The 15962-nt window shown below is 37.7% G+C and overlaps 1 protein-coding gene across 5 annotated transcripts in view; it reads right to left on the minus strand.

Annotated features, from left to right (window-relative positions):
* Positions 1–15962, minus strand: part of iqsec1b (IQ motif and Sec7 domain ArfGEF 1b) — a 181268-nt gene that overhangs the window by 64527 nt on the left and 100779 nt on the right. The window contains exon 1 of one of the 5 annotated variants that reach the window (XM_051911871.1): positions 5770–6429. The exons of the other annotated variants lie outside the window; for them this stretch is intronic. Within the exon in view, the coding sequence (XP_051767831.1) occupies positions 5770–5846 (77 nt within the window). The 5' untranslated portion in view covers positions 5847–6429. Of the gene's footprint in view, positions 1–5769; positions 6430–15962 lie in introns of those variants that run through there. 5 annotated transcript variants of the gene reach the window in all.

Here is a 15962-nt window from a genome sequence, read left to right on the forward strand (position 1 = left end):
TAGATGTAGTTAATAAGTCTCAATAGTATTAAATGAGTGTCGTAATGGAATTTTAATGAAAACAAAATGCTGAAGCTGTTGAGCTGAGTAGGGCCAGATTTGTCCAAGAGAACAGTGCTGCTATGAGATCATAATCAAAGCCTGTCATTGGAGTAAAAGCTTGGCGCACCCCATGGAAATGGATTACCCTCAAAAACTGTAACTTAAAGCCTTACGCACCAACACTGGAATACACATGGGAAAGCAAGACAGAGGAAAAGTCATGAAGAAAAAAAACGGGATAGGAGCCAGTGAAGGAACTGTTTAGAAACAGAGAAATTAAACTATTCAGGAAAGTTTTAAAATGAACTTAAGGTTGGCTTTACAAAGTTCTGCAAATACAGATGACTGAAATATACACAGTGAGATCGATTTCAGACGATAACATTTGTTTTTGTTTGGCTCTGTTCACTTCCTCTTTGGTTTGGAAATGCTTCCACGACCTTCAGGTTAAATTGCCGGCTGTCCACTGTAATTTAAATGGAGGCTGAATATTAAAACATTTCACTGCTGTTTTATATAACAGAGTTTACATTGTGAGGTCAACTTAAAATCTATGTCCTCATCTATCTGAGAAAACAACCATTTAACAGAAGAATAAAGTATTTACATACACTGCTGTTCAAAAGTATGATTTTATAATGTGTTTGAAATAAGATTTTTGCTTTTTCTCATTAAGAGTGAATTTATTTGATCAAAAATATTATGAAATATTAATACAACTTCAAAGCGTGTATCAAACTGCCAAAGTCTCATGAACCACTTAAATTTCGAAACACGTATGACATAACGAAGCCTCGTTTACTGAAATCACGTGACTTTGGCTGTTTGATACACGCTCCGAACCACTGATCTGAAACAAAAGATTCGTAAAGCTTCGAAGCTTCATGAAGTAGTGTTTTGAAATCTCCCATCACTAGATATTGCTGAATAAAGTCTTTTTTTTTGGCGCACAAAAAGTATTCTCGTCACTTCATTACATTAAGGTTGAACCACTGTAGTCACATGAACTGTTTTAAATATTTAATTATCTTGAGCCATCGGATTTTATGAAAAATATCTTAATTTGTGTTCTGAAGATGAACGAAGGTCTTACGGGTGTGGAACGACATGAGGGTGAGTAACTAATGACAGAATTTACATTTTTGGGTGAACTAACCCTTTAAGTCATAACTTTTAATCTGCACCACATTTAGAGGAAATCTGGAGGTTGAAAAACATGGTGCTAATCTTTCTGTATGAAATATACATCTAAATATTATAAAAGCAATTTCATTCAGCAAATGAAAAATCAAAATCTGCTTGCTTTCCATGTCAACTGTAAAATGCCTTACATTTCACATGCTGTGGAAAACAGAAAGACTTTTTTCAAAAGGATACTAATAATTAGCAGCACTTTCTAAAGCAGCCTTGTTTGTTGCTGTTACTGACATCAGAATACTTCCCTGAAGACTGCCACATCCTCCAAAAAACATCCTCCTTTTCTCTAATTACTGTCCAACACATTTACACACATACGTCTAGACAGAAAAAAGCACACATACACACTGGCACACACAGACATGCTTTTTGTAGCCTCCAGCTTATTGGCAGCGAAAAACTGAACAAAATGCAATTTGGACAAAAGCATTAGAATTCAAGACACAGAGCACACAAACACACAAACACACACCCAGCTCTACGTCTATCATAAAGTAAAGGGCTGCTGTATCACTGTTAAACTGACAGTTTAATACTGGCTACTTATCTTAATAATAGTCAAAATGAATTTATGACTATGGCTTTATTTATGACAGTGTAAATACCTCTATATGGTCTCCATCTGACATACTAAAATAATTAAAAGACAAATCCGTATTTAGTTGGTAAGTAATCATGTAACAGGCAGGATAATGTACAGTTAGACTGCTATTATTGCAACAAAACCACTTCAACCACATCAGCAACATAATCCTAAACACTGGCACAGACTAGACAGGCTTGATTGACTGATGGATGAACAATAAAAAACAAAAACAACCTATTGAATGAATGAATGAATAGATAAATATATAGTAAACTTTAATATTTCAATTGGAGACCAACATTTTAAGACATTGTGTAAAAATGATATGCCTGGAATACGCTAAAGATCGACCGAAATATCGATTTACAGATATTTTCCCCGATATTTAAGCATTTTACCATAATCGGATATCGGTTTTGTAATATCGGATTTACCGATAAACGCTGCCATCTTGTGGGTGTTTTGAGAATTGCGCACAGGATCGCCATTACAGCGCATCTGAGGGGAGACGAGACAACGGCGTGCACAGGTAAAGTATACTTACCTGCTTTGCTGTAATTAGTAAACTTTATTTAACATAGCAGCCATTAATGCACAAATTAGATGTGTTACATAAATGCCTGAAATGTAGCTAGTTTATGCAGCTTGTCTCTAAGAAATAGAGACAAGACAAACTCACAGTCACGATGATCCGTCAAATCCTGTCCCAATAAAGATGTAACTTTGCATGAATTAAATAATACAGCCATTAATGAGCACATGTTGGAAATAAAAGCACTGAATTTAATTATCTCTCTGTTGTCTATGCTCATCATTAGTCTCGTGAAGTCGTCTGCATTTTGCTGTTCACTCAGCAGGCTGATGCTCTGGAAATGCTCCACGGCCACCGCATTATACAGTAACTTTTAACAAGATTCACTTGTTTAAAACACCGTAATTATATAATATGGAAATTAATTATTTATCATCGCAGTTTGAGTATAGTTCTGTGTAAATGCATAGATAAACAGCGCTTTGTCAGCAGATATTTCATAATCTAGAATGACAAAAACATCATTAATAATTCTGATATAACATACCAGTTGAGAAATGCAATAAAATACGATGTTTTGTTTGTTATATTCCAATATTCCAGAGAATATTATTCAGATTTGTTTTGTTTTCTATGCAAGGAGGGAATGATTGTTATAAATAAAATGGTTTGTTCAGTTCAGTGGTGTTGTAATCGTGTCAAAAACAGATGTATAACAGTATATAAATATCAGTTCTGCATATCAGTTATCGGGCACATAAACACACAAATTATCGGTATCGGTTCTAAGAAATCAATATCGGTTGATCACTAGAATACACCTACATAATACATGTTTGTATTAGCCAGTCAACTGCTTGACATACTCAACACAAGACTACTAAATTAAATACTAGCAATTAACACATTTATGAATACGTGCAGGGACACTGTACTTATATTTACACCCTGGCAAATACTTATATCCAAAACAACTTCCAGGGCATTCAAGCTATACATTTTATCTGTATGAGTGGTTCAAACCCATGACCTTGGCGCTGTTAACGTCATTCTCTGGCAGTTGAGCAATGGGAACATACAGTTCACTCCTATTTACACAAATGAAATAAACGTATGAGAATGCCTCTGCGTCACCACAATTACAAGCAAAAAGCTCCATAAAAGGTGAGTCTCTGTTTCCACAGCAGGAAAGAAAGTAACTCTTGCTCTTTTTAAGGATTCAGCGTGAAAGACTTGGGACTTCAAAAAACATTCCAGTCTGGGATGTCTACACCCACATCAGCAACTGAGGGGAATATTAATGACCTGCTCTGCTCATTTGCATATGGAAGTGATGCTGTGTTCGTCTGACTCTGTGGTAAACTACAATAGTTTAAAATGGCACGGAACACATTTTTAAGACACCAGATACACTGATAACATGATGGATTCAGAATGTTTATTAAGGAGAAGAGGAGTATGACACTGAAACCAGCAGAGATTAATAAAGAACAAATCAGTGTAATCAGCAATAAAAAATATCTACCATAATGAATGTATGTATTATATTAATCAGAGGTGAAGCACCTGTGTATGAGGTCATTTAAAGGGATAGTTCACCCAAAAATGAAAATTTTGTCATTACTTATTCACCCTCAAGTGGTTCCAAATCTGTATGAGTTTCTCTCCTCTGTTGAACACAAAAGAAGAATGTTGGTAACCAGACAGTTGATGGCACCCATTGACTTCCATAGTGGAGAAAAAAAAAATACAATGGAAGTCAATGGGTGCCATCAACTGTCTGGTTACCAACATTATTTAAAATATCTTCTTTTGTGTTCAACAGAACCTCAAACAAGTTTTGTAAAAACATGAGGGTGAGTAAATAATGACAAAAGTTTCATTTTTGGGTGAACTATCCCTTTAAGGCGCCATTCCAGTCTTAAAGGGCCAGCGCCCCTAATTATACTCTGTACATTAATGCAGCTAATAGAGGTACCTTTAGCTAAAAGGGAATTTTTTTTTTTTTTATCAAATCATCCAGATAATGCGATGATAGTGTAAAAGGCCTGTTTCTGATAAGACAATTGAAGATATGTCTGATTCCATTATCAACTTGATTGTTTGCCCAACAAAAACGTAAAATGTCAAAGCATATGAATCATTTTAATGTGCTCTAAAGAGGTTTCATCGGGCCGCTCATACCCTGACAGTACCAGCTGCATAATTCTGTTCTGAAACACCTACGCTGAGTGTCTACCACATTGCACATTAGGAGCAAAAATAAAGGGGGATTTTTCTCTTTTGTTTCTTCAGTTTTGTTTCAAATGTGAGGTTGAAAGTCACCAACGACACTGTATATTGTGTTTGATTGAAAGCACACAAAGGCCACATTGTGTGAACTGCGCAGTTTCCACTCATTACAGCAGTCAATTGAAGGACACGGTTAGGCGAGAAGGTCAGCAAGAACAGTTGACACGGGATTTCCTGAGTCGTTGCGCGAGTCAGAGACGCCTGGATACCTTAGTCAGCAAAGATTAAACGCAACATCATCATGCCATTTTTTTTTTAAAAATGGTCATAGGAAGGGGAAGAAGAGTGGAGACCCATAAACGTCAATGCCTGGAGGTATCAGTAATGACAACCTCCTTATCAGTGATAGGACACCTTTACACAATAACACAAGATCTTAGGTTAAAATGAGTATCAAATGTATAAGGTACAGTAAGTGTATAAAATCATATAAAACAAAACAAAATAAGATAAAATAAATAATAAAATAAAATAAAAATGTCAAATAAAACATTAAATGCAACTACTAAATAAAATATATATAATTTAATTTAGTTTAAAATAGTTTTAAATGAAATATAGCACATTGCAGAGCACTGCTTAAATTTTCATGTCAACTTAAAACCAAAGTTCAAAGGTCTCCTACACATAAGAAGGAAGGCTGTCCTCAAGCAATGATAGAGCACCGGACAGAACAAGGGCCTGAGGGGTCCCATGCCCCACAATAGAGGATCAGATCTGTGATGGAAATGCTTGTCAGGTCACAAAAACACAATAGAGCTTGAGTTAAATCAGCCTGACTCGCTGCAACCTTAGCTTTACAATCCTTAACTTACAATAACACAAAGATGTGCTGATCTGAGGTCAGTCACGGTTCTTTACTGAAGCCTGTGAAGGCTTTAATGAGCTGATCTGAAAACTGCTACTGAATGAGAACAATACAGTGAACATGATGACTGTATATGTTTAACTGCTCCAACAATAAAAGCATCTTTAATTAGAAAATAATTATTTGTTGTGTGACAAAGAGAACAATAATAACACGTTACCATAAGCTGATAATACTGTACCTTCATTTTTAAAGTCATATTTTTCTTTATAAAAGCAACCGAGATGCCAGCATTGAACAAAGACCTCTTACCTTTTATAGAAGCCATTGAGAGGCTGCAAGCAAAGAAACTGCCAGTAATCCAAACAGAATGTCTTAAGCTTCAACATTGTCCTGAGCAAGAACTGACGAGTTTTGTGATTTAACCTATCACATCCCTGCTAGCCTGCATAAAAGAGCTGAAATGCACGTGGTTGCACCATCACACCTGACTCGGAGGTGTTTGAGTGACGGTGACTATGCCAAACATCCCGTAGATCGACGTGAGACAGGGCCTCAGCGGTGGCTGTAAATCCTTCCAGCATGAATAGTAACACCCTTTGTGATGTCTCTCACACCCTCAATGAAGAAGTCACACACACCATGTGTGCGACTCTCCACCGCTTCAGGGATGAGACACAAAGTGTGATGAGAAATAAATCTGTATATCCTCTAGCTCTAATCCAGCAGCAACAAAACAGTCCAAATAGAATAAAAAAGGAAATCTTTTCCCTCAGATTTAAATTACAGCTGCTTCCATTGTCAGTCAGTGCCGATGACAGAGTCCAGCTTCAGCGTGCTTCACCGCAACCACAAAGGCCCCCTACACCCCCCTGCCTGGCCCGTATTAATTATGCTTTATCTGATGGTGCACTCCCTTTGCCAACCATGTGTGTGCTGAGCAGTGCTAATCACTAGAAGCACATGGTGATCAGCAGGGACTGACGCTCACCAAACACAAGCTGGCTGATTTACAACCCCACTCTGATATGCTGATGCCCGTTGCCGGGATACGGGATCACTGGTGATAAAATGCTAAATGGAAGACTTAAGATGATGCTGATTGGCTGAGAGTGGGAGAGAGGGCGTGGTCAAGAAGGTGAGTGAGGCCACTTTTTTTTTCAGGGTAAACTGGATAAAATGCAAAAGCAAGAAGTTTTATGGGAAGCTGACACGAAATTTTAAGCGCCAAGCACTTTATTAAGAAACTTTTTTTCCCAAATAAATTGTATATGCAAGTTTTGTGACCAAATATTAATCGAAGAGTTAAATTTAGTAATTTATGGAGTAAATTTACCTTTAGAAATTAATATATTACAGAACAGGACACTTTAAGTGACCTGCAAAGAAGCAAAAATTATAAAAAATTATGAAAGAGAAACTGACCATATTGCAACACCTACAATTCACTTTCCTCTAAACACAAATTTTATCCTAAAATCTTGATGTCAAAGTTCATGGACGTTATTTGTAACCTGAAATATCAAGCAGTAACAGCATGCTACAATTCACTTTAAACAATATTTTTTAAAACTAGATTTTTTTAGGAATATTTGTACATTAAACAAAATATTTTTGACTACATGACCATTTAAATGAACTGCAAAAATGCTAAAAGATTATTAACAAATTGTAAAACAAACAAACATATATATTTTAATCAAATATCTTGATGTTAAAAAGGACATTAGACAATGTTATTGGTCAACCAGTATTACACTGACACAGACTGAAGAAAAAAGCAATAGCAAAGATACAGATTCATTATTATGCATGAGCTGAGTCTGAACCTGAATATGCAGAGAAACAAATGAGATGTGACCACAATGTCATGGAAATTGAATGCACTGAAAAAGGTATATTTAAACACATGATAGCACATTCAAGCAATCCATTTCAAGGCAGCATGACCAATAATTACCAAACCCTGTGGGTTCTCATTTCTCTAGAGACTATCAACATGCTCATGTGTATGTGTGTGTGTGTGTGTGTGTGTGTGTGTGTGTGTGTGTGTGTGTGTGTTTGGGATGCTCGTCATTATGCGAGCTACTGAAGCCCCGGATCTTTCTGCTCCCTCTCACGCCCTCTAAACTCTCTCAAATCCATCCACAGCCTGGCACTCAAACAAAACACACAGTCCTCTCGCTGTAGATTGGTACAACAGATCAGGGATTTCTTTGTGTAAGTGTAAAGTGAGAAATGCTAAATGACACTAGCAGCCAAACAGAGCTCTATAGAGTTCATATTGTTTGTCTGCCAAAGCACAAAAAGTCACATGGTAAACAATAAAAATATCATTTAGCAAAATATGACAGATATACATTTTTTGAAGAGTTATGTGTGCCTTACATTGTTAAACTTTTTTTTCATTAGTTCTTGGGTGATCCAAATGTTTTATGACTAGTGCTCACATCCCAGACAGTCAGTTCACTTAAAAACCATCCGCACTCTGCCTTTCTGCAATTTAACTTGGAATTGCATTTAATTTTATGTACCCTTTTACTTGTTTAAAACCCATAAACATTAGAGAGCACAAGTACAGCCACACATGTCCCTTTTTCCTCATTAATGTGTCCTAGCAAACAGCTCTTTTGTCTTGTGGGTACTTTAGGGGCCCATTTTGTCAAGGAGGGGGCTTGGGATGAGGGGGAGTGGGGCTTGCCCATTAAACAGACGAGGAAACATCCATCATCCGGTTGGCTGAGACGGCTGTCGTCTTTCACCCAGGATCGAGGTATTATGAATGCTATATACATATATATATATATATATATATATATATACACAATTAAAAATATTATAAAATATAAGCATATAAAATATTAAGTACATAAAAAAGTAAAATATAAAAAAAATAATATAAATAATAAATATGTAAATAATATAATTAATCATTAAAAATAACAAACACACATATATATATATATATATATATATATATATAGAGAGAGAGAGAGAGAGAGAGAGAGCAATTTGTTTTTTTTTGTGGGAAAACTCACTCCTTTAAAAGACAATCTCTATCCTATAGGCTAAAATGATCACTTTAAGACTCCAGTTTCTTCGATGGGAAACAAAGCATTAATGGGGGAAGGTGCAAGTGCTCTTGAGCAGGCAGAGTGGGCTAAAGCCATCCATTAGTCCTTGTACACCAGGTGTTGGCTTTTCAGGACCCAGCTGTGCTCCACGTCCCCAGTAAATGAGCCACACGGCTCTCTGGAGGTAATGACAGCGGTCAGCACCCGAGGAAGCACATGCCACACACTGCTATTAATGAACCGTTGCTCTGCGAGAACTCAGCACCAGTTAATGGCCCCCAGGCACAGCCACATGAATGCCAGTTTTACGATATAGGGCATCATATTCATGAATGACACTCAAGGGAACGCAGGGGAAATCGCAAACGGATAGATTCATGGTAATTAAAGCCTATATACTGTGTGTAATGCGCGATTGCATGAAAATCCATGAAAAGCAGTTTATTTTTAAGGAATGTTATTACTAGCCTTGCAGAAAACTGGATGTCTCTTATGCTCACCAAGGCTGCATAATAGCTAAATATTAATTTTGTGAAATATTACAATTTAAAATAACTTTTTTTTGTTTTTGTTTTAAAATGTAATTTATTTCTGTGATGGTGAAGCTGTATTTTAAATTGTAATTTTTTTTTTGATTTCTGTTTTTTTTTTTTTTTCATTTAAGCAAATGATCACAACTGTAACAACAAACAAACAAACAAATACTGTAAAATTACAACTACAAAAAAAATGCAGTGTTAGGTTGCAATAAAAACAATTCTGTACAATTCTGAAGTCATCTACACGTTTTATGCCAAGTACACGCCTCAATACTAAACAGTTGTATTACATTTCTTTGTGATTGTTGGATGCCTTCATTACTCTGATATGGTACAGTAAAAATGAACATTTGCAGAAAAAGCACACCAGTGAGTATTTTACACAGAGGCACCAGCTGTGTAAATAAAGGTTGGTTTCATGGTCCTAGGGACTGTTTTCATATAAGAACTGATTATATAACTATGTTTGCTCAATTGTAATGTTTTATCCCCCGGACCTAATGTCTCTTCAAAGACAGATTTTCTAGTGAAATAGAGAGCAGGTTTATTAAATGTACTAGTGAAAAAAACAACAGCTTAGAGGTACCTTTATATCAGTCCAAAAAACACTGTCTTCCCTGCAGGAAAAAACAGCTTAAGCCGGTAGCTGTGTTTTTAGAGCATGGTTTCTACCTTGTCTAAGCTGGTCACATGCTTGGAGGAGCAACAAAGCTGGATATAGGTGGTCAAGTTAGTTTTCAGAACATGGTAGCTAGTCAATCAGGCCCCAATATACTTCAAGCGAACTTGAAGAACAAACTGGTGTGGAGTTCAAAACAGCTTTCCAAAGTGAACTTTCCGAAAAAGTTTGTTCCAGCTGGTAAACACATTGGTCCATGGTGATTATGTAATAGTTTGGGGTGTTTTTGCAGCTCCGGCTTCATTGACATGGAAATCTTCTCCGGTTGAATTCTTCTTTTCAGTTTGTCGAGGTCAGACGCAAGTGAAAACATGAATTGGAAACAAAAATCTTTTTTTTTAGTGTAGATTTTCCAACAGCATGTTTGTTTGCTGACAACCCACCACAATGACAAATACTGCAAAACATGGTGATGTGAGATCATGTTTCTGGCACTCAGAGATCTTCACATCATGTCTGTACTCATCCTGCTAACTTCATTACTTCCCTCTTTTCTCTTCACAATGTTAACATCCTTTACGACAGAGCTGTATGGCTTCTTTTAATTCCCCTGGTGAATGGGGTGATGATCCTGTCAGAGATACGTTTTTTTGATAAAACGCCTGAAGTGGCGTTATCTGTGCTCCTCCGGTTTGACTGGCGGAAACCAATAAGCGCTAAATATGGTAGAGCTTTGGTTTGCAGGCCATCTTAAAGACCCCCGAGAGGCCTTGGCCAGCTCAAGCGGGGAGGTGGGTGTGTAATTGCAGTTATTGTCATGGCACGTGGGACCAGATGGGGTCTAGGCTGAAATGATGAGGGTAGGCTGTATTTTCGTGGCCTCAATATCGCTTCTCTGTGAGATGGCTATCACGGTGAAGAGCTCTATCTGGGCTCTGGCAGACAGACTAATTTATCTCGATATATCCTGCCATGCTACTACGATGTAGAAGGTATCCAGCAGACCAGGGCAATGCATCAACTGCCTGCGGGCTTGAGAGAAGCCAATATGTGCATGGCTGATATTCTAATTGGCCCTTTTTAAAATAAACAAAAAGGCAGTGCCTATGGATATCCATCTGCAGGGAGCATATAACAATATCTAGACGTAAAAATTGCTTTATATTGGACTAACCAGTTTTTATAGCAGTATGGTAATGGTATCCAATCTGCTGAGGAAAAAAGGTGTGACAACTGAGGGAAATATTGCCTGCTGGTGGCCCGTTCAAGGCTAAATGGAGCACCAGGACATGTATTTACGACCCTCGCCAGGTTTCTGGTGAGAAAAAAAGGAAAAAGAAAAAGAGAATATCTTTGTCTTTTTTTAGTCTGGTATTATCATGATCACTCCCTTTCAAATGTCTTCAGAAAGCCCCGTTTTTTCCTACTCTCAAAGCTGGAACAATAGCTGCCTGTGGACAGTTCCTGTGAGAATCGCTCAAGCACAAAGAAACGCGGGTGCGAAACTCACACCCAGCTCTGGATTACATTAAATCGCAACAATTTATAGCTCCATACGCCCTAAAGTGAATCGTAATGACACTTCTTGAAGTGTCTCATTTCTTTCAGACATCCAAATGGACAAATTTGTAGTTTGTTCTGTTTAAAGCATTACTAGAATATTAAAAGTAAGATATCAGCATTCACAAAAATAAAACAATTCAAAATATATTTCTTTTATTTTAGTTTTATTTATTTTTATATTTCAATTGCAATATATATAATAAAAACTAACAAAAATCATTTGTATACTATATACTATACTCAGTTTATTAATTTGTATATGTTCTTTGTTAACTATTACTGCACACCCTTCAGGCCATTCATACACATTCATGAAAAAGTGACCATATAGCTCCATGCTCCCTCTAGTGGACTAGAGACAATGCCTTTGCAGTCCATCCCCTCATTAATATTCCACACGCTCATTTGCATTTCCTGTTCTACGCACTGCTGCCAGAGACAAAACACACCGTCTTAACGTGATCCTCTTATGAACATATGAACAGCCCACGCAGCGCACAGACATACAAATTACACAGAAACAAATGGCTGCATATGTAAATGAGGACAGCTGGGCTTAGAAAAGGATCAGATGTGAGTTTAGCATATTAAATGACTGGTTGCCTTCCAGTGTTGGAAAGCACATGCAAACTAAACGCCCTTAAATGGTGAGCGCATTAAACTCAATATTGGAGATAAAACATTGTGCGTATTTATTCTATGTCACCGAGGGACGTGCAGCACCTCAGCTTGGAAACAGGCCAGATCGCTTAAAACACATTTAACCAAGGTCTAATGGTCTAAGTATTTAACGATTGCATGAGCTAATTAATTCAATCACAGACCAAAGAATTGTAATTTTGGTTTCACTGTCTGGGATGGAGGCCGATTACACTAAAACTCATCAACTTCACTCATTATGTGGCCCATAATACCAGATCTGAACTAAAAATGGCCTGTTGGATGGATTTCTGTAGTGGCCCTCAACACTAATGAAACAGTTACTGTCTCTCCACTTCATTACGTTCAGATCATCAACGACTCTTTATTAAGAATCATATGCATTTCTTCAATTTCCTAATGATAACATCTTGTATATGAGAACCATTTTCCTCTATTTCTCAATCAAATTACAGTATGAACTCAAAGAGACACAGGCTGTACAACCCAAGAGGAAACCAATGATATGGTGCTATATTTTAGGTTTGATGTGACAGTTTTGTGAGTGCTCTCTTCACACCGAGATGAAACAGGGAAGTCTTGGTGGGTTCAACCTTTGCTTTGAAGTGGCTGTGTGTTGCCAGCGAATTAAATAATTCCATATAAAGATGAAAGGTGAATAAAATGTCAGCAGAGGCATGCTGGTTTGTGCTGTTAAGCTGTTGACAGCAGAGTTGTGAGTGGTGGAAAGTGAGCAATTCAACACAAGCAACCCACCCAAAAAAAAAAGAAAAAAAAAAAAGACTGGCATTGTGCAGGGACTACATTACTGAATTCTAATGGCAGGGGACACCTACATTTTCCATACTTTCTCAAGAAAATAGTGGTGACTTGGCTGTTATCCTGCTGTTACGCAGTTAAGCCACTAAGAGGTGGTTGTTTACTGGCCTACATCAAAAGATATATAATATGTAAAACAATAAAAAAAATGTTTTATCAAATAAAATTAAATATTAAAATATATTAATATAAAACAAAATAAAGACCAATATCTGAACTTTACTGTTATTTTTTTAACTAATATCGGTTGTTAGATTTTGGGCCCTATCATACACCTGGCGCAATGCGGTGCCAGGTGCGCCGCAAGTGTTTTTTGCTAGTTTCAGCCTAACGCAGTTATCAATTTCACGTCCTGTGCCACGTTGTTTAAATAGCAAATTCATTTGTGCCTGTTTGTGCACCCATGGGCGTGCTGGTCTAAAAACATGGTAAATTTCGAGCTACAGACAAAACAAGTGAAAAACATCAATTTGAGGTTTTCACAAAAATTAGTTCATTAAGCCCTCATCTAGCGATCCCAATGCTCCAAATAGCAATTAAACATCTAAAAGTATCTTGATTTGTACGATTTCTGAGAGGAGTACCTTTCCCTCGTCCATGAAAATTGCCGTTTTTCTCTGCTCGCTTCTGGACGACTGGCGCTTCCCTTAGCATGTGTTAACATTCATAGCGAATTATCTATAGCATGAGTCTGAACCAATGAAATGTGATTTTCAAACCCATGATGATGTAAACAAAATGATCTTACTCACGCTGACTGACAGATCCAATCACGGCGCTCGCACAAAGACGCCTCAGATAGCGCGCCATCCCGATACACACATACACAGAATTACAGTATTTCAAAAAATCTGTCTTGGCGAGTATTCATGCAAACATTATCTGTTATGTCTTAAGTGAACGTTTGGTTAACTGTTGGGGGAAAACATCTGATGTGAAACATTATATATTAGATCCGTGCGGTACAGTAGGTCTAAATATATCCTGTTTCATTAATGTTAATCAAACAATTGTGGTATTATGGAAAAAGATAAGTTTATATATATATATATATATATGAATATGATATAGCTATCAATGCACTCTTGTCTCAGTGTACTGCTGTAGTAGCGGTTCAGGTGCCAAGAAAATAAAAGTAGAGTAAGACGGCAACATGTTCACTTTCTACTGCTGATTGAGTTGGCCATTTGAGACCTAGAACAAAGTGTTCAGCTCTCTTACAGCAGACATGTTGCTCTTGCCTAGTTGTTTCACATAAGCACTAAAAATCCTGAGGGACACGGAGCCTAGAGTTTAGCAGAGAAAATTCTGTAGGCTATTTTTGAGGGTCATAGCACGACCCTACTAGCAGAGCCCTGTCAGAACCAACAGGCTTTCATCATCCGCCTTTGAGGGCCAAAGTGGGGAACATGAACCGGTCATTGGTCTCACTTTCTGCTGTTTGAGATAGGAGTCATGGGGATTTTCACTTCAAGGTGCTGCACCTACTGTCTGATTCCAACTGAAGAAAACATCACATTTCCAGTTTTTAATGCTCCTTAAAGGAACTGAACAACATGAGGGTGTGTAGAGAGCAGTTAGCACACATGCTCATGCAAATAATATGTCGCTGTTTTTGCCTTCCACCATTTTCCAATCCCATTCACCTCTTCTCTCCCAAATATTTAAGACCTTGCTCTTCATGGAAGGCCAAAGATACCTGTTTAAAGGTTACCTGAACAAATTCCAGTGATGTCTATGCTGTGTTGATCTGAAGATTGCCTGCACAAAGAGTCAATTTTCATAATCAAATCTATTAAATTCAATGAGCAGCAACTGGTCCAAGATGATAACATTGATCATGAGGTTACATACAAAGACAGGCGCTTACTCTTTCATGCATTCATTTGCCTGTGTCAGCAGTTACTGACTGGTGCCACTGGAGAACGCAGCCATATGCCACATATAACATAAAAATAAACTCACTCATGCACAGGAGCTGTGACGGAAGAATACAGCTTCGGTGATTCCGATCGTATGACACAGTACATGCAGACACAAATTCCATCTCTCACAAACAATGACGATAATTGCAATGAAATCTGAGCTACTGCATTTTGAGTAAACAAAATACCGGTGGAGATGAGCTACACACACATTCTGCACTGATTGTGAGAGAAAATCTGTGTTAAAAATTTTAAAAATGTGTTGAACAGCACTACCACACTCTTACTGGTACCTGAAAGTATAATGACTCAATTAAACAAAATATTTCACAATGCATAGCCTTTTTTAAATTCTGTGAAAATTTGTGGTGCTTTCTGCCAAGCCAAGATCCCACGAGTTTATGAAACTGCTAAAGACGCCAATAAGCAACTAACGTTTTGAGGCATAGCATCATTAATGCTGTGAAAATACATTAAACATATGTTTAAGTCATATGATTAATTAATGAACTATTAAGAACATCTATTTGCAATCATATTGAAGATCTCACATACATAGCAGCTTCTATCAACTAAGCATTTAGTGTTTTAGACAATTAACATCTAAATATTTCATATTATAATGATTTATTAGGATCAGGGGTACTTTTTCCACAGATTTTCCCACAGTGCTGATGAATAATTTATTTTATTTTAATAAAATGTACTATTATAAAACTGCATATATCTCAATGACACTTCCTCACAAAACTTGACACACCTAAACTACCAGTTTAATCAGGTTAGAAGCACAAATCCCATCGGTGCACTGAGTGACAGAATAACGCTGTGTCGCCACGCTGAATCCTGCTCGTCTGACCTCAGAGCTGGAGTCTGGCTCTCGCTGGCAGGCTAATGTGAATGCCTTCCTCCTGCGAGGCATGGCACCACGCCAGCTCCCATTACTGTCACTGACACGACTGCTGCCGCCGAGCTCCAAAAACACATTCAAATCACATTCACACACAAATCTAAAAAAAAGATTCTGTTCCGTTAGTTTCAACTGTGCATTTATGGGGAGCATGAACTATAATCGTCCAATAGAGAGAGAAAGTATGATTAGTCATGGTCCGCTCTGGAGGACTAATGCGTGACCAGGGTGACCTTGAGGGAGGGTCACATGACATCGAAAGGCTGTCCCAATTCCCTTTTCTCCCTCCCTCCCCCCCAGGATGAGGCACAGCGGGCGGCAGTGGAAGATGTGCAGGCGGACAAAGCTCAGGGGCAGATGGATACATGAACCACTGCCTTATGCAACGTCCCAACT

Source organism: Ctenopharyngodon idella, chromosome 11, assembly GCF_019924925.1.
Source record: "Ctenopharyngodon idella isolate HZGC_01 chromosome 11, HZGC01, whole genome shotgun sequence".
Taxonomy (NCBI): domain Eukaryota; kingdom Metazoa; phylum Chordata; class Actinopteri; order Cypriniformes; family Xenocyprididae; genus Ctenopharyngodon; species Ctenopharyngodon idella.